We start from the raw sequence: 27,365 nt of genomic DNA on the forward strand, positions 1-27,365 counted from the left end.
GAAAAGAGATTGATAACAAAAGATCCTTTAGTCTTTATAATCAGTCACTTAAAAATTAAAAAGTTTAATATTTATCCACAATGAGATATAAAATAATATAGTATTGTATATAATGTTTACTAAAAATGTTTTTAACTGGCCAATCCTTGCACCACTAAATCCAAAATGACTTAGAACCAAAAGACCAGTACCTACAGATCATTGGAAATGTTCATGTTTTGAAGGTCAGAAAAGACAAACTCTAGAGGTGAGATTATTTCACCACTGTGAGTCTCAGCTTAGTCATCTATAAAGCGGAAAAACTAGAGTAAATGATCTCAACAACCATCTCAATTCTGATGTTATGAGATATATGAATGTCTTCCATCTTTGGAGTGATGGTTATATGTATGGAATTATCAAAATAGGCCTTTCTCTAACTACAAGGACCTTCATTCTCTTCTCCACCAAAGGACAGTGCTGTCTCCAAAAGGACTTCCTATGTAACCAGCCATAAGCCTACTGGAATCTAAATGATAAGTGGATTCACTATCCACTTCTCCTACACCTATTAGAATATGTATTAGTAGAAGCACAAGTGAAGAAAGCATCCTATCTCAACTGCAGAAATTTCATACAACCATTTCTTGTAAACAGAGAGCTTTTGAAATAAAATAGTGCAACTTCTCCTGCAAACACTGAAATTTACTATTCTGCCTGAAGAGCGAAAAAAGAGCTTGAAGAGGCAGGATACCATCAGAAAATGTACCAACCCCATGATTTTCAAGAGATGACTCTAAAAAATTAAAATCCAATTCACAATACTTACAGATTGAATAAACTACCAATGCCAATAAATTAGTGTACCATCTCCCATGGTATGCCATATGATATTATAGATGCTATTCATACAAAAGTTCATATTTTAGACTATTGGATTTCTTTTCTACAGGACTTCTCAGAGCTTTGAAAAGTCAACAGGAACTGAGGGTCCTCAATAGGAAGGTAGTCTCACAGTGTGGCCCTCCTTATCTAACCATAGAACTCCTTTATGGGACTAAAATTTTGTGGAACATGGTTTGGGAAAATTTGTACTAGACTTGATGACAAATCTACAGGCTCAAGGGGAAGACTTTGAGAAGGTTGGTCAATCCTTCTTACAATAGAAACCAATACAATGAACAGTTTTACAGTTTACAACTGATTATCTCTAAATGGTGGACAAGCTTCAGATAGTGTCTAATATAGAAAAATTCTTCTGAAATAAGAATTTCTTAATTTGGCCATAATACTGTGTGATACAATCATTTCCACTTTCACTAGCATGATATAAGAATGAGTAGAGGAAGTATGAATCAATAAATGGTGTGGGGGAAAGAAAAAAAATTATTTTACTTAAAACTGATTTCTTAACTACACCATGAGATTTTGATTGACATGGACTCTCTCTACATGGTATGTATGTGATGTTCCTCAGCAGGCTTTACCACAGTATTCTTTCTAAATAATTAGAGATCATAGATGATAATAATTAATAGAAATGCAGAGGATAATGATTCAGACTTTGGAAAAAAATCTGGGAAGAACTATAGCAAAGAAATAAATAGGTTCCAACAGATGAAAGAATAAAATGAACAGAAGCAAAAGGTAATTAAGTAACCTTTTCCCTTGAGTAAAAAGCTATTCAACTCCAACACCTAGCACTGTAAAGCAGTCTCAGTTATTCAACTGAAATATATGCTCGCTCTAACTCATACTGTTAAGCTTGGTACACTGGAAGCAATTGTCAATAGTCACAGTGAGAACCAGGTAAACACTGCAGTATCATCAAATTATAATGATTACACATTCTCAAAAGTGATGACACATATCTGTGACAACTGTCATCACCTCTTGAGGGAGACCCCATACATTATGGCTACACAATGTGAGAATGCTGGTGACAAGAGCATCAGTGAACCAGTACTGACTAAGCATGCACAGGTTGTAGGGTCATGTACTGGATGCTTGAAAGTTCATGATAAAGATCAGAGTCCCTATCTTCTGGGAGTATCATTAGCAAAAAGTGTTTATTATCACACAGAAATGGGACTCTGAATGTGATCCCAGTCAGGGATCAAATACTAGCTGTCTATTAATTCAATGGGGTAGAATAGAAGAACATGGCATTATTCTTTACTAACACACATGGAAGTGTATCAAATAAAAATGGAATACAAAGACTTTGAAATCAGCATGAGAGATAAAAATTGTATGTAGTCAAATGGCAGCACTACAAAATTACAGAAGATTGGAACTGCTTAAACTGAAAAAACAAATTATATTTGGTCATGTTTGAGAAAAAAAATATTCAGTCTTCTATTCACTAAAATTTTGAATATAACTCATGCCAGTACAATGGTATTCCCTTATTAAGTGTAAAAGCAATTCCATAGCACCTCTATTCAAAAATTATACTTGATAGTAATAAAAGATTTTAAAAGATGCATCTTCTCCTTCTTTACTAAGAGTGCAGATTTGTGACATGATTGCTGCAGCTGAGGATGCAATGTGGGTGCACAAAGAGCATATCAAAGCTAATTGGACTTTGTGACAAATGAACTCATGACCTAGACCTCATTAGTCATGATCCAACCAACCAAGCTAGTGGACCATAGAAAATACATGCTGACACTAGATATTTACTTTGAATCATTTCTGGGCTTAAATAATTCCTATAATTTTAAAATATCCACATTAGAGATGCTGTTTTTCTAAGGTCTTGTGAATGAATAAACTCATTCAACTCACATTTACCTATATGGGAAACTCTAAGGTCAGTGGTGGGGTAGTTTAAAAATGCATAAGACAATATTCAGTACTTATAATCATAAGAAGGACAGAAAATGTAAACAAATAACTAAAATACAAAATTAACAGCAGTAATTGATGTCTATTGATTGCTTATTATTTCTCAGGTGGTACATAAGACACTTTTGAAAAGCTAATTATCTCCATTTCACATATTAAAAGAGGAAGAAGCACAAAGTCACACAATCATGAGTAGTAGAGTTAATTTTTCTACACTGCCTTGGACCAGTACAAAATGAAGAATGACTGAGATAGATACTGTTACAGTTAACTCTCTTAACACTCATTTCAAGTGCCCTTTTCCCTTGCCACCTTCTATCAAACAGAAGTGAAATATATAAACTTCCATTCTCAGATTTCCCTATAAGCATCACTATGTGTCATAAGCAAGAATAAAATGACAACTGACAAAGGAGTGACCTCTAGTAGTGTCCAGAAAGCCATTTATTTTCTCTGATAGTATAAAATTACAAGTGCCAGGCATCTCTTTTATTTGGTATGAATTCCAACAGTAGTTATGGGTTATAATAGAAATTCTAAAATCATGCTCCAGGAAGCCCTGGACCTACATCAGCTACAGGTAAAAATATTCAGTGCGTCTAAAATATCCAAGAGTTACTGATTTCACCAGAGTAAAAGAAATTTATCAAACTTTTCTTAAGTTCCAACTACCTAAGAAAATGTAAATACGACAACAAAATGAAAGTTCCCATTCAGAGAGAGTTCTTACTGGTACAAGAACATAAAAAAGCTATCATCATACTACAGTATAATGCTGGAGGTCAAAGTCAGGGTATAGTACTGTCCTTTAGGGCTGGGGATATACCTCAGTTGGTAGAGTGCTTGCCTTGCAAGCACAAAGCCCTGGGTTCAATCCTCAGTACCACAAAATAATAATAATAATAATAATAACAACAACACTATCCTTTATAGGGGAATAAGCTTACAGCAGAGGAGAGTGAAGATCCATGTCACAAAGGTGAAAATAACATGTCAGTCTATAAAGATCACACCACAGGGGTAAGGGGGGCTAGAAAGAAAGAAGAATGCATAGAATGCTATTTCATCAGAAAGGAAAAAAAAAAAAAACTCATGTCTCAAAATACATGGAGGCATGAAAGCAGAGTATTGAGGAAAATGCAAAAAGTTGGTTGTGTCAGGGACAGAAAGATGGTGAGCGCAAGAGTAGGAATGAGAGAATGCCAAGTGAAAAGTTGGACTTTGTTTTCCAGGTAATGAAGGTGGTGTTCAGAAAGTGGTAAAATAGGCAGACTCAGTGACGAAAAGTAGTAAGACACAAGAGAGAGGGTAAAATAAATGCTTTGTTTCTGTTATGTATCATTTATTATGTACCCAGGCTCTGTGTTAAGCACATTAAATGTATTTCCTTAAATTCTTAAAATAACTCAGTAAAAGAAGACTATCCTCCCACTTCCATGTAAAGAATAGAAAGGTCACAACATTTAAGTACATAGTCCACAACAATAAAATTAATACATAGTTAAATGAAGATTCTATGTTTTTAGCTATAATAATATCAATAATTGAACTTGACATGTCATGCATGGAGCTTATAGGTTGACCTCATGGAGATCAATGAAATCACTCAAGGAAAGAGTAGATCAGTAAGAAGAAAGCAGAGTTATCATCCTGGCATATACCAAGTCTGAAGGGAAGGGAGCAGAAGAGTCAGTGAAAGACTGAATTCATTTTCAGGTAAACCCAGAAAGCCAAAAGTTGCAATCAGAAATTCAAGTTGAAAACAATCCTGATGACTTTCAATAATTCTTAGCTCCTGCAATCCAAGTAGTGAAAAATCTACTAAGTTTACAAATTTACACTTTTGTTAATGCAAAGGAGATAAGTTAGTGGGCAGACACAGGAAAATAAAATTTACTGAGTATCAGGCACTTTTATGTAGAGCATCTAACTTACTAAATGTGCAAAGACCCACAAAACTCCTGATATGAGTTTCATATTAATTTACAGGTAAAAACATACCCACAGAAACTTAACTTACATATACAAACAAAAAGCATAGATTTCATAAAGTATTATTAAAATATACAAATTATTAACAAGAGGTATAAGGATTTAACCAACCTAGGGCAAAATATTAAAGGGCATAAAAATTTAATAATCTCTAAAAATTCAATAATTAAATATTCTACTAGGATTAAGTGAGAAGAAAATTAACACATATTCTTAATAAACTGACAAAAGCTCTAAACATCAGTTTAATTTCAAGAACTCTGTTCTAGTCAAAAATAACTGTGAAAACAAGGAAACAATTTGGAAAGAGTGGGATGTGTTAGAAAGTATACTATTTCTCTCTAAGAAAATTAAAAAGACACCTACATACAAACTTACATTGCCCCATTGGTATAGACAGTGTCACTTCCTTCCACATACTGCACCTGAGCTGGATAGACATGTTGTACCTGCTGCACAGTCTGTACCTGCTGTACCTGAAAAACAAATATTAGGACTGTGGTGAGAAGCAGACATGATAGAAAGAACACATAGCAGGGCCAGGGATGTAGCTCAGTAGTAGAGCACTTGTATAGCATGCTCAAGGTCCTGGGTTTGATTCCCAATACTGGGGCTAGGGTGGGGAGCTGGGGGACACCAAAAACCAAGAAACAACATACAGCTTTAGGTTTACCTCATCAATTTTTTCCAGGTATAGATAAACCTGAGAATGGCTTATAAAGAAAGCCAGTAGATTCATGCTGACTTCAAGACAAGCCTGTGTTGAGTCCAGATCAAATAGCGCATTAATGCTAAATAAATTGTGCAATTTTCTTTCAGGTATATAAGGAATACATACCTAGGCTTTCAGGTTTAAAATTCTGAAAGTTCCTCACTATGTTGATGATTTATTTATGAAATGCCTTCCATTTTACTTTTGAAAATAAAGTTAACTTAATTTTTTAATTAAAGACAGTTCATAACAAACTTCAAGCACACAAACATGGAAAAATACTTCAATAAATCCTATGTATTCATCTTCTAAGATGAATACCCATCACCATCAACAGTCCTCTCCTCTTACCCCCTCAGAGGATTATTTGAAAACAATTCCAGATACTATATGATTTCACTGATAAATATTCCAATTTGTTAGATAAGAACTGTTTTAACATGAACATAATAATATCACAAATTGAAAACTAACATTTACATAATATCATTGAAAATTTAGTCACTTTTCCAATTTCCCTAATTATTTCAATGGCTCTGCAGTGTTGATTCATTCAAATCAGGATCCAAACTAGGTCTACATATTGCATTTGGTTGATATTTTCTTTGTCTTTTTGTATGTAACAATTTTCCATTCTTTTTTATTTCCTGTCTATTGCCACTTAAAGAAAATGTGTTATCTACCTTATAAACGTGTGGCATCCCAGATTTAGCTAATAGCATCCCTAAATTCAAGTGCCAAATCATGTGTTCCTTGCATTTCCTATACAGCATATAAACTGGTAGTTAAAATCTATGGTGTTGAACACTTCCATTTTTTTAAAGTACACTTCCTATTGTATCACATCAGTTGGCATTTAACAACTGAATGTCTTTCTGTCTTTAAGTTTGATTGATGGGATTGTGTCTTGTTAGCTGCACAGGTGGATTATAATGCTCCCTACCATGTTTTACCTGAGAACATTAATAGCCAAAGGCAATTCTCTAGACAAATTATAATTAATAAAAATTGTGGTAGTCCAATTCAGCTATTCTTTCTTCATTTACTAGGGACTTCTTCAAAGAAGAAATTTCTCTCCTTAATTACTTATTTTGAAATAAGGCTATTTTAGAAGAGTAAGACAAAGGCAATGTCCTACTCTTTTTATTATAAAACAATGATTTTATCTTCTAACCCTTCGAAGGTGACCAAAGCAGTATTTTGCTTTATATTGTTTTGGGTTTGCCCTTATGATTCTCAGCTTTTGACCATATTTTGTGTTTTCATCCCTAACAAGTCTTTTTTCTTATTAAAATTCTCCCATCTTTGGTCAATGATGGCCTCTTCAAACTGGTTCCTGTGAAATGACCTCAACACTGCTGCTTTCCATTATGAAACGATATCCCAGGCTTCTGTCTTGTAGATCCTACCCCAAATCTGCAGTCATCCATTTCTTCATAAAGTGCTGGCTTATCTTAAGTGGAAAATTGTATAAAAAGACTGGGCCTATGAATGGTGACACAAGGGGGCTATGCATATTTCTATGTCTTTTCACTGGACTGAACTAGAAAATGCACCTGTTATTGGAAAAGAAAAAAATATATATCACATTTATACTGATTTTTTTTTATTTAATTGTATGTATACATAAATTTAACAGCTTTTTGACATACTATGTGACCATATTTGCTCTTAAGCTAAAAATGTTGCTTCATGGAGATTTTAACATGATGATTGATTTACTTTACCATGAAATATGTGATCACTTTAAAATAAAAATACCAATATTACTAAAACACCAAATACTTAAGTTTCTTTCTTTTTTTTTTTTTGTCTTAAGCTATAACTCTAGGAATGTTATATCTATCTGAAAATTCCACTAAAGGTTCATGTGTTGGAAGATTTGATCCTTAATACAGCAAATTCAGAGGTGGAGCTTCTAAGAAGTAATTGTATTGAGAGCTCTGACCTCATCAGTGGATTAATCCACTGAGGTATTCATAATTTGATGGCATTATTGGGAAGCAGTGGAAACTGTAAAAGGTAGGATCTAGAGTGGGTCACTGGGGGCATGTCCTAGAAGGGTATATCTTGTCTTGGCCCCTTCTTTCCCACACCTATCCTCCCACTTCTCTCTCTCTCCCTCCCTCCCTGCCCCCAAATTCCCACTTCCCAGTCACCATGAGGTAAACAGTTTTGCTCTGTCACACTCCTCTGCCATGATGTTTCTGCCTGGAGGTCAACCAACCATAACCTGAAACCTCTGAAACCATGAGCCAAAATAAATCTTTCCTTCTTTAAGTGGTTTTTCTCAGATTTTGACTCAGCAATGAAAAAGTGAGACATAGTGTATTCTTACGCTTTAGAATTTTTTGGAAAGAAGTCAACAACTTGCTATACAGTTAAATTCATTAATTTTCTTTTTAGTTTTAGGATTTGCTATATTTAGTTTTAATTGTACTTTATTATTATGGGCAATATCTACATGTTTCCAAAATAAAAATTACAAAATAGGATCATATTTGAGTAAACAATCTTGCTTCCATCCTTAAGTCTATCATACTTATTGCCTCTCCCTACAGGTAACCATTTTCATTAATTTGTGATTTATCCTTTCATTGCTTTTCATTTCTTTTCTTTTTTTTGGAAAATAATGTATGAATGTGTGCATAAGTACCTATATATGGATACACTTACATGCATGTACACATGCTCATATAAACACACATATATGTATACAACACCTTATTGTATCATAAAAAGTAGCATACTATACACATGATTGTGAACCTTGCTTTTTCCTTAATAACAAGAATAAACCTGGAGATTGTTACATTACAATACATTGTGTCATACAACAATATATTAATGCATTTCTTTATCTAGATAGTGGTTAATTTGCCTGGCAACAAAAATCAGAAGTAATAAAAATAATATTTTCATGAAACAATTTTAAAAGTGTTTGCATGAATAGATATAAATTTATGTCCATAGACAAATTATATATGTATATACAAATATATACCTACGTATATATAAACTAAACAAAACTAAAAACAAATGTACATGCAAAATTTCCCAAGAAAATGACTAAATTGTTCCTTGGTTCTCTCTATCTTCTGCATACGAGAAAAAAACATTTGACCCTTAGCTTAATTCACTGAGCATATTGCACCCAGTTCCATCCATTTAGTGGCAGATGACATAATTTCATTCTTCTTTATGGTTGAGTAAAGCTCCACTGTGTCTATACACCGCATTTTCTTTATCCATTCATCTGTTGATAGGCACCTAGGCTGGTTCCATAACTTGGCTATTGTGAACTGCACTGCTATAAACATTAGTATTCTTATATTGCTATTACATGCTCATTTTAGTTCTTTTGGATAAATGCCAAGGAGTGGGCTAGCTGGATCATATTGTGGTTCCATTCCTAGTATTTTAAGGAATCTCCATACTGCTTCCAAAATGTAATTTGCAGTACCACCAACAATGCTTGAGTGTGCCTTTCTCCCACATCCTTGCCAGTAATTATTAGTATTTGTAGTCCGGATGACCTCCATTCTAACAGTAGTGAGATAAAATTTCAGCATCATTTTGATTGCTAAAAATGTTGAACATTTTTCATATATTTGTTGGTCAACTGTATTCTTCTTTTAAGAAATGTCTTTTTAGTATATTTGCCCATTTATTGATTGGGTAATTAGAAGGAGAACAGTGGAGTAGAAGCAGGAGATTAAAGGGGAAGAAGAAGGGATGAGAAAGGGGAGAAACTGTGGAATGAAACTGATTAAACTATGCTATATGCATGTATAAATATATCACGATGAACTCTACTATGTATAACTGTAATGCACCAATTAAAAACAATAAACAAACAGAAGGAAAACCAATAGAATAAAGGAAGGATATAAGGGGGGAGGTGGGAGAGAAAGGAAAGGGAAAGTACTAAGAATTTAAATGAAATAGTTATATAAACTTATGAATATATAAAAATGAAGCCGACTATTATGCATAATTGCAATGTCCTAATAAAAACTTTTTTTAAAAAAAGTCTAATAGTTATATAAAAAATGTTTATAGAAAATCTAGATGGCCTTGGGTTTGGTGATGACTTTTCAGATACAATACCAAAGCTCTGATTCATAAAATAAAGAATCAATATGCTGGATTTCATTTAATTTTGAAACTTCTGCTATGTGAAAGACACTACAAAGAGAAAGAAAAGGCAAGCCACAGAACAGAAAAATAAATATCTTTTTTAATCAATAAATATATTGATTAAAATAAATATATTTTATTAATCAATATATCAAACATCTTTTGAAAATACAGTATTTTATTTGCAAAAGATATATTTGATTAGAACTGTTATACAAAATACATGAAGAATTCTTAAAACTCAACAATAATAAAGAACTTGTTACCAAAAACCTTAATACCTCACACCAAAGATGTACAGATGGCAAATAACATGTAAAATATGTTCTACATCATATGTGATTAGAAAAACAAAAACCAGTGAGATATCAAAAACCACAGTATCAAGTTAGAATAGCCAAAATTCATCAGGACAATAGCAAATGCTCATGAGGATGTGGAAAAACAAGAACTTACATTGCCAGTGGTAATATAAAATGTTATACACTTTGGAAGGTAGGTTGACAGTTTCTAACAAAACTAAACATACTAATATAATCCAGTAATCATGTCCCCTTGTATTTACTAAAGAAGCTGAAAACTTATGACCACACAAAAAATATACACACGTTATATAGCAGCTTTATTTATAATTACCAAAACATGTAGCAACTAATTTGATCTTCAGTAGGTGAATGGATAAATAAATTGTTGGGCATTCAGAAAATGCAATATTATTCAGCACTAAAAAGAAATGAGCTTCCAAGTCATGAAAATGATATGAGTGCTTATTACTAAGTGAAAGGAGCCAATCTGAAAAGGCTAAAAACTCTATGATTCCACCTATATAATATCCTGAAAAAGACAAAACTACAGAGACGCAAAAGATCAGTGGTTGCCACAAGTTGAGGGGAGGAAGGAATTAATGGGAGAGCACACAGGATTTTTAGGGCAGTGATACTACCCTGTATGCTTCTATAATGGTAGATACATGCCATTATTCATTTGTTCAAAACCATAGAGCATGCAATACCAAGATTGAATTCTAAGGTACATTATGGACTGTGAGTGATAATGATATGGCAATGTAGGTTCATCAGTTTTAACAAACGCACTACACTGGTGGGAGAGGTTGACCATGGGAGAAGCTATGCACTTGTGAGAATAAGGGTATATGGAAAACCTCTGTACTCTCAATTTTTGCTGTACTACTACAACTTCTCTAGACAAATCCATATTTTAAAAGCCCAAAAAATTTTAAAAGTATGTATATACACATACATATAAATATGTACTCTATTTCAAAGGACAAAAATAAATATAGATAGCATAAAACAAATACTTATCATCTTACTTATCATCTTTTTTTTTTTTTTTTTTTTTTTTTTTTTTTTTGTGGTGCTGTGGATTGAACCCAGGGCCTCATGTTTGCAAGGCAAGCACTCTACCAACTGAGCTAAATCCCCAGCCCACTTATCATCTTAAAATGGAGAAATATTCCTAAAAATATTTGGGGGCCAGTCATATTTGAAATAACAAAAAAGAAAAACATTAGTGGGGAAAATAGCAACGTAAACAGAGTTCAAAATCTTGAAATACACCTGAGTAAATGGATGGTTATTCATTTAATATATCCTGTATAAAAATAACTTCTATAAATCAACAAGAAAAGAACTAAAACAGTAGAAAATGGGTAAAGTATATTATCAAACAGGTTACAAAATTAAATTTACAGATGAACAATAAATGTAGATTTCAGAAGTTTGATTATCAAAAGCAGAGAACTTCAATTAAAAGAAATGCATGCATATATCACAATGAACACCACTATTATGTATAATTATAATGCACTAATAAAACTACAATTTAAAAAGGAAAGTTACCTTTTACTCTAGAATCATAAAAATTACCAAGGGGATTATATTAACAATGGATAATTTCTTAAGAAAACAGGCATGCTTATGTACTGTACAGAGTAATATAAATATGGCTGTTAGACAATTTAGAAAGAAAATTTATATGGAGGCATGATATTTGAAATATTAGTGAATTTCCTCTACAGGAAAATTTACCATCTGAAGAGTTACTATAAAATATTATTTTAAAAACACGGTTTATAAGAATAGAATGTCATAAGAATAAAACTTAATGACAAAGAAAAGTGGAGTCATTGAATTAATTACCATGAAACCATTTTGGAGAATACATAGTTGATAATAAAAAAATAAAATAAGATTATATGTATTTTAAGAGCAAAATCTCCAAGACATATTACCAAGTAAAAAAAAAAAGTCTGTTGCAGAATAATGCTTTTAATGTGATTTGATCTGTACTTACATAGAAAAGTGTGTGTATATATATATTTACACACACAAGCATAAGTCAAATGTATTTATATGTATTTTTATCTACATATGTGTATGTATACACAAATTCACACAAAGGAGATTAGAATACATACCAAACTTCTAAATGTGGTTACTCTTGAGTGACAAGAAAAGAAGTGAGGTAACTACTATCTTTTACTCTCCATGTTCATACTGTTTTTAGATTTTCAAAACAAAAAGTAATTCATTTATTATGTGCCTAAGTTAAAAAATAAAACACTATACAAGACTTCCACTTCTAGCCATGGTGAATAAATACTATTAGAGATGCCCTTATGCACAAAAGTAACAAGATGTGTAAAAGATGTTTTTGGTCATTCAAAAAAAAGGCATCATAAGATTGCAATCCCATGAAAATGAAAAAGAAGTACATCCTGCAATAATCCTGGCTTCTCACTTAGAGGCATTTTCCATACTGAGATGAGGAGACAGAGAGATTCCTCCTATAGGGAGGTCTAAGGCAGTTGAAATTTGAGTCTGAGTATCAGAGAAGGGCTTAGGTGAGGAATAGATACATAAATATACATATAGATTCCCCCTGAGTCTATCATTAAATACTAAGCTACATATATGTAGATGCAGAGATAGTCTGGGTCTGACCAGGCATAGTGAAAAGACTTTAGTGAACACACAGGACATTATATATATGCCAGAAGAATAAAATCTTAATAGTAGGGCTAAACTAGTCCTGGAGTAAAAACTACCTTAGGTCCATCCTAACGAAGCCAAGAAATAAGCCTTGAAAAGATCAAGCTGAATTATAACGAACTTAACTCTGTACATAAAGTAGTTACACATACAACACTATTAAGAATCACAATGCCCAAAAGCTAATGAAAATACATTAGACATATAAAGAAGCAGGAAAAATGTGATATAACACTAGAAGAAAATAGAATCAGGGTTATGATACAATTCAGTGATGGGCCTAGAAATGACAGACAAAAAGTAGGCAGACTCTAGAATACCTAATGATAAACAGACATAAACATGAACATGATGAGAAAAAAAAAAAAGAAAGAAGCTATGTAGTGAAAAAAATAAGTACTATTTATACATCTGGAAAATACAACATCTGAAATGAATAATTCACTGGATGTGAGCAGATTTTATAATAAATAAAATTTTATAATGAAGATTTTATAATGAAGTTATTTGGAAAGTCCAACAATAAACACTATCTGCCATGAAGAACAGAAACAAAGAAGGAAAAAATAAGGAATAGGGAATCAATGAATAATATCAAGTAGTATAACTTGTTATAATAGGAGTCCCAGACAGAGAAGTAATAGAAAATATATTTGAGGAAAGAGTGGTAGAATTTCTTCCAAATTCATTTAAAACTATAATTGCAAATATCTTAAGAAGTTTAATGTACACCAACGTATAGACAAAGAAAACTAGTCCTATACTTACATTGTTAAATACCAGAAATAAAGAAGAAAAAGTTAAGGCAGACAGAAAAAAAAAAAAAAATCCCTAATTGCTAGGACAAGAAATATCAGAATAACTAAACACTTCTCAATCAAAAACAATGCAAGCCTAAGAAAACTTAAAAAAAAAAAAAAGAAAAATTTAAAGTAGTGAGAGAAAAAGAAGTCAACCTAAATTTCTATAATCAGTGAAATAAGCTTTAAAATGAAGCCTAGAGAATATGTTTCCAACAGACATCTAATAAAGGTAATGATGAAGAAAGTCCTTCAGAATGAAGAAAAATAATTTCAGATGGAAACTGGACCTACACACAGAAATGAAGGCCTTTAGACAGGTTCAATTTGTAGACAATTATAGAGGGATTTAAATTTCTTTCTGTAAAAGGTAAATGACTATGTAAATCAAAAATAATATTATATAATGAGGTTTAGGGCACATGTAGAAGTGAAATGTATATATGACAAAAACAACACACCCACACCCACACACACACACACACACACACACACACACACACAAATCCAAAAAAAGAATTGAAAAAATACCCTTTGCAATATTCTGATATATTAAGTGGTATAATATTAGTTGAACAAGATTGATAAATTAAATGTATATACTCAATCCTTCCATGAACAAAAAGAAAAAAAATCAGCCAATAGTTGAGAAACTATTAGAAGGCAGAAATAAAGGAAATGAAAGAAGAATGGATAGGTTAAATAGAAAACAACAAGATGCTAAGATTCAATGCAAAACTCTATGAATAATTATATTTAATGTACAAGATTTAAATCCTGACTGTTGGAATGGGCAAAATGTGAGCTCCCACTACAATACTACCTATCAGAACACCCTTAAAACTCACAGAGATAGGTTAATAATAAAAAGATATAAAGGAATAAAACTTCCAAACACCAATCATAAGAAAATTTCAGCATTTTATTCTCTATAATTGATAGATAACAAAAGACAAAGAAAAGATGTAGAAATTATTAACCAACTCTACATGAATAACTTTCATATAATGCCCCATGCAACAACAGAATAAACATGCTTCCCAGAACACATGAACATGCATCATGAAAGCTTAAATGCTGAAAATAAATGCCAATTAATTTAAAAGGATTCAGACAATATAGGACATGCTCTCAGACCAAAAAAAAAAAAAAAAAAAAAAATTAAAATCAAAGAAAATAAGATATCAAAAAATGTGTCCTATAAAATGAATGTTTAATATAATCTATGGTTCATAAAAGGAATCAAAAGGGAAATTAGAAAACACTTTAAACTGAATGATCCTGAAAATAAATGAAAATTTTCAGAGTATAGCTACTTTTAAGAATCTAGAAAAACCAAAGGACGAATGATCTCGCTGATAAGCAGATGATGACACATAATGGGGGGGTGGGAGGGGGGCAAGAATGGAGGAAGGAAGGACTGTATAGAAGGATAAGAGGGGTGGGAGGGGTGGGGGGGAAATAACAGAATGAATCAAAAACTATTACCCTAGGTAAATGTATGATTACAAAAACGGTTTGCCTCTACTTCATGTACAAACAGAAAAACAAGATGTATCCCATTTGTTTACAATAAAAATGAATTAAAAAAAAAAAAGAATCTACAAAGTGGCTGGGTGTGGTGGGGCACGCCTGTAATCCCAGCAGCTCAGGAGGCAGAGGCAGAGGGATATTGAATTCAAAGCCAGCTTCAGCAACAGTGAGGCACTAAGCAACTCTAAATAAAATACAAAATAGGGCTTGGGATGTGGCTCAGCGATTGAGCGTCCTGGAGTGCAACACCCCCTACCCCCAGCCAAAAAAGAAGAATCTAGAAAGTGAAGAACAAATTGAACCTAAAGTAAGTAGGAAGGACAAAATAATAAGAGAGTAAAATTCAGTCAAAGAGAAAACTAAAAAACAACAGAAAAAAATAAATGAAATGATAAACACAAAGGTACATTCATCAAAGAGAAAAATATGACACAAATTACAAATTCTAAGGATGAAAAGGGGAAACATCAGTATACATCTTAAGAGACATCAAGCAGATAATAAAGACAACATAATGTCAATAAATTAAACTATTTACCTGAAATGGATAAAGTCCTTAAAAAACACAAATTCCCAGTGCTTGGCAAAAAAAAAAAAAAAAAAATCCCAACCATAAATCACACATAAATGAAAATAAAGTTATTCCCAGACATGAAACTCTACACCCAAAGGGTAATGGTTTCACTGGTGAATTTAAGCAAACATTTCAGGGAGAGAAAAAAAAAAATGCCAATCTAACACAAATGTTTTTAAAAGTAGAGAATAAGGAAACACCACCCAACTATTTTTATGAGGCATTTCTAACCCTGAGACCCAAACAAGAAAAGATAACATGAGAAAATAAGACTGCAGATTAATTTCTTTTTTCAGATTAATTTCTTTCATAGTCATAAATGCAAAAATCTTAAGATATAAATAGATCTAATTCAATAATACAGTTAAAGGTGGAATTTAGCCCAAGAATATGAGAAACACCATGAATATAATCCACAATATTTGCAATAAAAAAGAAAGAAAACTTTTCAATGAATGCTGGAAAAGCACTTGACAAAATCCAACCTTCATTCAGGATTATCAACAAAAAACAAAACACACACACACAAATGCACTCTCAGTAAGCTAAGGATAGAAGGAAACTTCTTCAATCTGACACAGGGCATCTATGAAAAGTACAAATATCCTATGTAATAGAAGACATCTTTAGAATTTAAAAACACTCTATCTGCATAAATATAACTCCTGTTTAAATTTGTGTTTCTCTATCACATTTTAAATAAAAATAAAAAATCAAACTAGAATACAAAAATCTTCTCATTAATAATATCTAAACCTTGATGGATATTTTCCAAAACAGCCTCCCAATCCTCTATAATCACCTATTAAAAGTTTGCATATTAATTTTACTTCTTCCTGTTGCTCATGTTGTTTTCTCTACATAAATTGTCTCATTCAATCAAACCAGTATTTCCTTCCAGGCCTGATTAAAATTGTATCTTCTTGGGCTGGGGGATGTGTTCAGTGGTAGAGTGCTTACTTGTCATGAACATGGCTCTGGATTAAATTTTCAGCATCATATTAAAAAAATTTTCATTTCTCAACAAATTTCTTCTATAACTTGTTATATCCCATGAGAGAATATTCCTTTGTTTTTGCTCTTTGGACTCATTAAAATAAGCGGTAGCATATGGCTTGGAACTAATTTATATTTTCACCTGGTTTCCTTTGTGGGGGCCAGTAGACTGAGGTAGAAAGACCTGTTAATTTGAAAGTAGGATAACTAGTTTTAGGTCCTTTTGAGATACTAGATGTGTGTATGTTGGGGCAGTCAATTATTTCTTTAAATCATAATTTCCTTTGTATAAAATAAAAAATATCTAATCTATCCTGAAGGCTTTCTGTGAGGGTTCAAAGCAATTAAGTAAAGATAAAAAGCATAGACTAAGTCTATATGATAATTACAATAAATCTTTAATAATTAGTAATATTGCCAAATACTTCAAAAACGAGCCTTATTTTTATGTCTGTGTAAACTTCATCTTTATATCCCACTTGGCTTGAGTCATAAATATGTACAATAAATGTTCATCAAGGATTCCTTAAAATCATGAGAGTCTATAATTAAAGTAGAAACAAAACTCAGAAAATGTTAAGAATCTTGGAAAAGAAATCTGGATTGATGCTAGCTAACTCATCAAGGACAGCAATATATAAAGATGTCTCTTGATTATGTGGAGACTTTACAGTACGATGTAAAAATAGGGCATAATTCTTAACATTATCTAAAAGTTAAACTGACGAAGTAAATGAAAAACCAAATTAAATAATAAAAATAATATTACAGCATATTTTGAAGATAATGCAACTTTTATTATCACGCAAGTATGCATGATTTTTCTACCAACCATTAAGAAACTGGATAAAAGTACCTTGAGACAATACAGTTACGGTGAGAAATGGATATACGTAACTACTCACAGTTTGTGAAGTTATTTCCTTTAAGAACATAATGATAGTGGAAAAAGTAAAAAACAGGCAAAAATGGATAAAAAGGGAGGAAGAAAAAAGGAAAAATAACTTTATATATGTTCATGCATACATATTTGTGTACACACACACACACACACACACACACACACATAAACACACACATCTAGTTTCACCAATTAGAGGATTCTTGAAAAATCTTATTTTCCTATCCAGGGATTATCATTTGATTTTGTTGGTTTGTTTATTTGGCAGTGGGGTTCTACCTTTCTTAATAAAGGTATATTGGAGAGTCATAGAAATTATCCTTTTACAACAAATTGAAATCATTCAGGTCCAGGAAAAGAGCTGTGTCCCCAGAATCAGTTCATCTGGACTTATGAACCCACAGGATGGAAAATGTGAATGACAGAATCCCAGCCCATTCCTACTTCAACACATAGAGCAGCAACATTTTTTATATGTTAGCATATTGCCAAAAATATTTTCACTGTAAATATTTATAATTACTTTCTAATTAAATAACACCCTGCACCTAACAAAGGAAATGCCCACTGAATATTTATAAAATCTAATGTGGACAAGTGTATATTTTTCAAAATAATAATGCAAATACCAAGACATGCTTATTATTCCAAAGTAAACCACAGGTAAAATTATAAAATTGTATGCTACTTCCTCTTTCTAAAATAAATGTGATTAAAATTGCTCAAATATTATTTGATATTTCTTTTATGTTAAACATTAATTTCTGTTCAAATATTTGCTAAATTGTTATGTATTACAACCTTATTTTCTATTGTAATTATAATTACCTTAATGCAGAAACTACTCAGGTAACCATCTCTAAAATAGAAGGGGAAATTAACATACAGGAGGCATTTCATTTTCCAATAACTTTATTTCCCACTCAACTTTGTGAAATTATAAACTGACACATTTGCTTCTTGCATTATCCAGGCCATTACAGAAGAATAAATTCTATATGAAATTAATTATCTCTTAATTTCACTGTCTTTTCTAAAATGAATTCTCAGAATTGCTTCCAAAGCAAATAAAAATATTTTTTAGCAATTTTAATAAATAGTGAAATGGCCAAAATGTGAAATGGAAAGAGATGGACAAAGGTGAAATTAGCAGAAATAATCAACATTCTCTATAATTAATTATTCAATGAATGAAAGTGCACTGAATACATCAAGTTTAAATGACCTTGGGCTAATTTTTAAAAGGTTACCACCTGGTACATCACAATGTTGGCAGTAATGAGGTCTAATTGTAATACCATTCTCTACAAGAAATTTATCTATTCCATCAACTGAAGGAAAAAAAAGAAATCCCCCAAATATAAACACATACAATGATGTAATTATATTTGTAAAGACTAGATAATTAAGAGACTTAGCACTCTTATACTATTTAAATAAATGAAAGCATCTCATGTTATTATTCAAATGTAGTATTACAAATGTATTTCCTGATTTTGTGTACATTTTTCATAATTTATATTATTTATAAAGGAAGCAAATACCAAAACAAATTACATACCACAGGAAAATGTGCTAGTTCCACAGAATCAATCAGTACATCTTGAGGACAAATTTATACAATATGTTATTTTGGATGCGCTTCAAGAAAAATAAAATGAATCATGCTTCAAAACAGAAATTCTTTCTACTAGTAAATGAAATCATCTATAATTGCTAAGCTCATTAGTCAGCTAGGACCCATTCTAGTATCATTGTAAAAATGTATTATGTCAGCTCACATAAGAGCTTTCCTTACACATTTAGTTGGCATCAAACATCTCAAACCTATGTTCTAAGAAATCAAATGCTGTATTAAGATCACCTTAACAGATCTACAAAATATGAGAGAATTCTTAGCAGATTTAAAACATGGAATATTAGATAGTTATATTGGAGGCTGCTATGTTACTGGCCAAATATGAAGCAGGAAAATTAAAAAAAAAAAAGGAGCCACATAGTAGGTAATAATAAAAGGAGAGCAGCAAGTAGAGTTAATTAGAAAAACTGCCTTGTGAGAAAAAGAGATGGAACAGAATTCACTATTTCTGAACCAGTAAAACTGTAGGAAACTGAAGGGGTAGAGGAAAGACAAACCAAAAAGTTGAGAGAGTACAACGTGGGTATGCTAGAAGGGAAGATACAAGAAAAGAAACAGCACAAGGGAAAAACTGATTTGTCCAAGAAGCAGGGAGTTATGAAGATAGAAATCATTAACCTAAAAACTTATTTTTCAGTGTTGGTGAAAATTAAAGTAAGTCATACATCACAGGCTATTTAATAAATCTTGACAAGAAAGAACCTATAAATATTGTGAATGTTCAACAAAAGTTGTAGGTAAAGGATGTTTATGCTTTATGACCACAGGATCACAGTGAACAACAACAAGAAAAAAGTTAAATGACAGGATAGGCTGGAAGAAAAAGGTTATAAATTCTCATTTTATTTACTGAGAAACAAGAAATTTCCCTGGCTCTTTAATATTAATTTACAGAATTCCTCCTAGGATATTCTCTATCAATTACAAAATTATTCCTGATCTTCTAGAAATTGTAACCCTTTGGATCAAAGAATGTGATAAATATGAAAGACTGAAAAGTAGTGTATTGGGGCTGGGAGCTTAGCTCAGTGATAAAAAGTACTTCCCTACCATGTGCAAGGCCCTGGGTACAATCGCTAGCACTTCAAAAAAACAAAACTACAACAAAAATAGTGTATTACTGTTGATTTAAGTGACAGAATTCATCATAAGTAGAAAATGGAATTGGTTTAATTACACTATAAATTCATTCACTGGTCCTGTGTAAGATGACCTTATTACTGGGCTGGGGTTGTGGCTCAGTGGTAAAGCACTTGCCTACCACATGTGAGGCACTGGGTTTGATTCTCAACACCACATAACAAAATAAATAAAGATGACCTTATTACTTACAAACTATATATCTTCTTCTGTTTTTCTGAAAATCTCAGATCTTTGGATAGAGTTTTCATGTATTAGACGTTAAATAAATGTGTGTGTCTAGCAGATTCAAATCCAACAAACATCACAAAGCCTGTTTCTTCACTAGGGCTACACTTAAACAAGAAGTTGTTTTATAAGAATTATTTATTAAAATTCTGATTGCTTATAGGTAACTTGAAGATGTTAGCAAATATAGGTATTATTGTTACACTTGGACTTCAAGTAGAATCATATGAAGGCTAACATGTAATGGTAAGGTCCTGACTTGCTCCTTTGTGCTTTTGATCATATGAGAAAGGAGGAAATCAAATGCTAGTGAATTAGCTTAATAAATCACTCTTTACCGCTTACCATCTATCTCCCCCGAAAGAGCAGAAGTCACTTGAAAGAGATGAAGCAGGTTTCCAAAGGCAAGAGAGGAAATGTTTCTGGGAGCAGGGATGTAACTCAGGAAGGCATTAGTTTCAATGACAAAATACAATGGATATTACATAAAATATTCAAACCTATTTTTGTGAGTCAAAATGAACACACTAACAGTTACTTCTTATAAAGTAAATAACATTTTGTCATCATTATAACAATGTCTTAAATGTTATTTCCCTGGGGACCATGTCAAGCTGACCAATACTAAGAATCTAATACACTAAGTAATAATTTCTGGGGGAAAGAAGATAATATGAAATTCTCTAGTGACCAGAGAGAACAAAGGAGCTAAGTATATCAGCCTTTCTGCAGTATTAGGAGAGGTTTTTGGAACACAAGGATCTTCTAGTCTTTCCAGTAATAAATGAAACTACAGACACATAAAATACCAATAAATGTAAACAGTACATCGAAAGGTCTAATGCTGTTCTTTTAAAAATTTAAACAATTAGAACATTCACTTTAAATGTAATTTTTGATGACAATACATAGACACAAATTCTATACCTGCTCCCAATATCTACTAAAATTATGCCTATTTGCAGAAGAGAGATATGGGTTCTTTTTTGGGTAGAGTATTTGGGACTTAATAGAATGAATCATTAAACCTATGTGTTGAAAACCAAAACACTGTAACCTAAATAGCAGACCTTCTTAGTTACATATTATTAAATTAATGCTAATACTACTATCAATAGTGATATGTAATACTATTTAACTTGATCTTTCCAAAAATCCTAAAGTCAAGTTAAGCTGGTAAGCATTTTAATCCCCATTATATAAATGATAAGTACAAATGCAGAGATAACCCAACGACATGGTAAGTGACACATGACAAGGTATTTCAAATCTTTTTACTCCAATCCTAGATTTCTTCTCAGAATTATCATTTTCCCAAATATGAGATTAGTACAAAAGCAAGGCATTAAATAATAATGAGTCATACACTAAGAACTTAATCCATTTTTCTTTTTGAAATCATTCTTACATATCAAGAAAAAGTCTCAGTCTTCACCACCTCTAACATTTAATAATCTCCTTTGTAAGGGAAAGTAAGCCTTAGTGTCAGGTCTTATTAAAAAAAAAAAAAAAAGCATCTAGCCAAATCATGTAAATATTATTTTTACATTTATCCTATTCATGATCAGAGATGTTGGTTTTTCATTTTAGGTAAATTTTTTTTTTCATTTTAAATTATTCACTTAAGTAATTTTATAGAAAACTCAAATATAAAAATTACATTACAACACTTCCTAGGTAAAGCAATAGTTACAAGGCAGTTTGAAAAAGATTAAACATTAAATACTATACTTATTTCACTGTATCAACAAGTTATTCATCTAAATCCCTCGAGAAAAAAATAAGTAGCAGCTATAAATACTGGCATAATAAAGGTAATTTTAAAGTGAATCATTAGTCTTTCACCCACCTTTTAAAATCAGCATCTTATGTTATTAATTCCAATATATTTATAATAAGAAATAGATAAATATAGTTTCCTAAAAGACTCAGCAAAGAAATAATTTGAAGAAAATGTGATTGCCTCTTTCTTTATGCTCACTCACTTCCCACTACTCCAGTTCACAGAGATAATGATGAACCACAAGATGGTGTGCATTCCTCCAATCCCACACCAATAAATTCACCATCATGTTCATGTATGTCTCTGAATTACCCAGAAGGTTAACAGTAACTGCTACAACAGGCACACTCCATGTGCATGACTCCTAAATTACACAAGAAGAGGGGGAGCAGCAGACTCGCTTGGAGACCCTGGTTAAGAGACTTGGTCACCTCACAGTAGTATCATCTTGACATAGTCTTGAAGGAGCTGAGAGTTCACAAGGGCACACTAATGCCTCAGTTCAACAATAATACATATATCACTTTTGCTCATAATCTACTATAGAGTACATGCTATATGGTCCATCCTAAGTATAAGGGGAGAAAACACAGTCGAGAATTTCTTATCTTTGATTCAGTTACTTTTCTACAGGGGAGCAATATATGAATCATGTAAGATAAAATGTGTTTCTGTTACTTGCATTTCTTTGCTTAACAATACATCTTGGAGCTGTTTCCAAGGTTGCAAACATGTGTAACTGCATATACATCCATGTACAACTACTTTTAACTAGCTTCAGAACACTCTAGAGTATAAAACATATTTAATCATTTCAATATCAGTGACATTTAGGTTCCTTTTTTCTCTATTATAAAAAGTGCCATAAAGAAAGAATATAGCTGTTTTCATTCAAATATTCTTAAGGTACTGATTCTCTCAGTGTGTTTACTGGTGATTTTTTTTTCATGTTTTATTGATGAGCAAACAATATGAAGAACTAATTAATGTTCATACTGTTTACACATTAATCTATTGCATTGGTTAGTCTTCCTTTACTGATTTGTAGACTCTTGTTAAACATAATTGATGTTTTCTTCTCATAAGTTTAATTTTTTTTACCATTAGGCTTATGATGTTTATTAACTATTTAATTTTGATTTTTAATGCATTTATTTATTTATTTTGAGACTATGGTTCCCAGGCTGCCCTCAAATTTGCCAAAATCCTGCCTAAGCCTCTCAGTAGCTGGGACTATAGTGGCGCATCACCACAACTGGCTTATTAACCTTTATTTGGCAAAATAAAACAAACTTTTTCCAATAAGCCTGGGGTGTATTATGTTCTACATAAGTTGATCTTTCCTTCCTAAGATTAGGAAATAAGATTCTCCTATTTTTTTCTACTAGAGGTTTATAGTTTTAACACTAATTAGCTCTATAGTCTATGTGGTGTATTAAGACAAAAGTAGAACTTCAGTTCCTTCTAAAAAGACATTCACTTTCCCCAAGACCATTTAGTGCCCTATTCACTTTTTCTTTGAAATGATACATTTATCATGAATGAAGTTATCATTTACAGAGGGCTTTGCTTATTTATTTACACCATTAAGTTTTTATTACTATGCATTTGTAGCATCTTCTGAGATTAGGCAGAACAAGTTTTCTTCCATCACTATTCTGTTTTTGCAAATTTTCTTAGTTATTTTTTATATATATTATCTTCCACAAACTTTTCAGTATTCCAGTATTAAAGGAAACCCTTCTAAGAGTTTCAGTTTGATTATATTGAAATTGTACATTCAATTGGGAGGTAAATTCATTCTGTAATACTAAGTCCTTCCATCAAGAAATATAGTAGTCTCTCCATATATCCTTTGCAGCAAAATTAATTTTCATGTTAGATTTTAGGTCTACTTAACAACCTTTCATATGTGAGTTGTATGCTTTCATATGTATGTGGTTATGAGTGAGTGAGGTATTATGATAGCAGATTTCAAAGTGATGTGGTAGGAATAATTTTTAAAATGCTCCCCCCAAAGATTACAAACCCTAATCTGTAACCTGTAAAGATGATCAGAAATTCCTCCCATTATTACGCTTTATGGCACAGGGCATCTTTAAAAAATGAGGCTGATCTAGACCTGTAAGGCCTTAAAAATGGAGGGCTTCTCTGGCTGGTGGCAGAATGGGAAACAGGAGAGCCAACGCATGAGAAATCTTCATTCTTGCTTTGAAGATGGAGCAGCACTACTGTTGCTTTGAGCATGGAGGGACCACAAGAGAAGATATGAGGGCAGCCTCCAAGAGCAGAGAATAGATCACAGCAAACAGCAAGAAAACAGATTGCAATTCTATAACTTAAAGGAAGGAAATAAATTCTGCCTGAATGAGTTTAGAGTAAATCCTACAAGGATAGGCACATTAATTTCACTCTTGTGAGATACGAAACAGAGAACTCAGGTCCACCCAGACTTATGAACTACAGAAAATATGAGATAATAAATTACTGTTGTTTTCAGCTAATGAATTTGTTGCAATTTGTTCGAAAGGAAGGGAAAACTAATCCAGAGAAGCTACAAAGTAACTGTTACCACCATCTGCATCTCATGTGTTTTCAGGATTCCCCAGGGAAAAGGAAATCCACTCACAACCATTTTTCCCTTCTTCACTTTTATTCTTACTGTATTCCCTAATTAGGACTAACACATACACCAACCTAAATACTGAATTTCTTACTACATTTTAAGGCTTCAGTATAGTTAAAGGAGAGTTCCACCTCATAAAGTTTGAACAGTAAAGGTAAAGAGTAAAAACAAACAAATATATCAACAAAATATATCAAAGAACAAGAAGGAATTCTCAACATCACTGAGTAAAACACCTAAGAAAAATTTAGAACAATAACTATTATCAAACCCTCAAATCCAAAACCAATTTCACCAGATACATAAGATAAAGCAGGTTACTTCAGTATTTTATCCACATACATACTGTGACTACAATGTTTACAGGGTAATTCAAGCAATCTCCATTCTACTAGCATAAATTGCTCTACTGTTGACCTTCTACCTCTAAGTGAAAAATGTAATTTATTATATAATACATTTAAAGTTTTATAATTTTTCATATTCTAATAACACTTAATTATTCACATCCTGCAATCAGTTTGGAGAAATCTAAAGTGACATGTAGCTGAATTATGCAAATTTCAAAAGATATTTTGAAAGAAAATTCATAATAGTACTAGGATTACAAGATTGGAAATGTTTCACTTTTTTTTGTCTATATGCTTCTAAACTGTCTGAAACCTTTTTAATAAAATGTGTTGCTTTTAGCACTTGTACAATTTTTTTAAAGGAATAAATAAGCTAAAGACAATGATTCAGTTCCAAGAGGATTGAGAGAATTAAATTACAAAATCTGCAGTGGGAGCGCGAGGGGAGACAGAGGAAAGTAAAAATGAAAACAAGAATTGAAATAATTTAAAGATTAAAAAAAAATCACATAGAATGATTATCTACTGTTATGGTTTGGATCTTAAATGTCCCCCAGAAGCCGATCTGTTGAAGACTTGGTCCCCCAGCCTATGGCATATTGGAAGGTGACGAAAGCTTTAGGAAGTGGGCTCCAGTGGAAGGAAGTTAGGTCACTAAGGCATTCCCTTGAAGGGAATATTAGGACCCTGAACCCTTCCTCTCTCTTTGCATACCAGCCACCATGCAGTAGACAGGTATCCTCCACCAAGAGCTTCTAACATAATGTACTGCCTTACCACAGGCATAAAATCAGTAGGGCTAAATAACCATGGTCTGAAACCTCTGATACCATGAGTCAAAATAAATCTTTCTTCTTTTTAAGCTGATTATCTTTAGGTATTTTGTCATAGTAACAGAAATCTTAGACCTACTTATTCAAAACAATGATATGAGAGTTAATGAAAAAGAAGACACATTTACTCATTCCATTGACTGAAATAAATTTCAGAAGTTAATTCTCTTAAGATTGATTTTTGGAATTTCTGACCTGTCCAATACCATTCTTCCCAAAATTCCAATTTTACTAAAATACACATTAAAAAATCATAGTGATAGAAATCAGTATCCCTCCTGAAGCTTTGATAGTTGGTTTGTCAGTAAGAGACTGCATTGTCTTAAATGATTTTCTTTATTTCCCCCATGGTTTTCCACTTAGGAAAAAATAAAAATAAAAAGATATCAAACTAAATAACAAGGTATCCCTCACAATGTTGGGGAAAATTTCAGTTAAATGGCAGTCACTGCCACCCATCTGGCAAAAAGGCTCAAACCTTATAACAGAGAATGATTCTTTTGAGTTAATGTTTTAACCATTACTGAACAAAGTACATTATAATGGGAAGTGGATAGGGAGTTAACTGACATATTATGTCATCCATTTATATCTTACTAAGTTCCCTGCAAAAACAATGCCAGTTCTGATGTGGACAAGAGAAAGATAAGCTCACTCCATGATGGCAGGAATATATCTGTCTCTTTACTACTTACCACAATTTCTGGTACAGAGTAAATCCTTAGTACGGATTTAGCAAAGGAAAGAAGGCAGATTCAAACTGAAATACAACAAATAGCTTTGTGTTGTCCAGAAAAAAAAAAAATCACACAAGCAGATGGCACATCAAGGAAGAAAGATACAAAGAGAATAAAATGTTAGTGGCAGGAGCAGGAAAATTTCAGTTCTCAGGCTATTTGTCTTGGTCCATTTGGGTTGCTGTAATAAAATATCATAGATTGTGTAGTTTATAAACAGAAATTTATTTCTCATAGGTCTGGAGGCTGGGAAGCTCAAGATCAAGGCAGAATTAAAATCTAATGAGAACCAGCTTTGTGGTTCATAAACCACACATTAATTCCTTACACTGTAGAAAGGAAAAGGGGTCTCCTTTGGGTTTCTTTCATAAGGGCACTAATCCTACTCATGAGGGCGCCACACCTCATTGCCTAATCATGTCCCAAATAGCCTACCTCTTATATCATTTTGGAAGTAAGGATTTCAACGTATGAATTTTGCCACAAACATAAACATTCAGATAACAAAGCAGCTTTATTTTTCCTGATTTCATGACTT

At 32.3% G+C, this 27,365-nt stretch overlaps 1 protein-coding gene across 7 annotated transcripts in view; it reads right to left on the reverse strand.

The window, feature by feature from the left end:
• Positions 1–27,365, reverse strand: part of RFX3 (regulatory factor X3) — a gene marked incomplete at its 5' end in the record, with an annotated part of 288,404 nt that overhangs the window by 115,221 nt on the left and 145,818 nt on the right. For all 7 annotated transcript variants that reach the window (XR_013759609.1, XM_079113050.1, XM_079113049.1 and 4 more), the window contains one exon: positions 5,200–5,297. Coding sequence is in view for 6 of the 7 variants with exons in the window: in XM_079113050.1 (XP_078969176.1) it covers positions 5,200–5,297 (98 nt within the window). The remainder of the gene's footprint in view (positions 1–5,199; positions 5,298–27,365) is intronic.

Source organism: Sciurus vulgaris (assembly GCF_902686455.1).
Source record: "Sciurus vulgaris genome assembly, chromosome: 15".
Taxonomy (NCBI): Eukaryota; Metazoa; Chordata; class Mammalia; order Rodentia; family Sciuridae; genus Sciurus; species Sciurus vulgaris.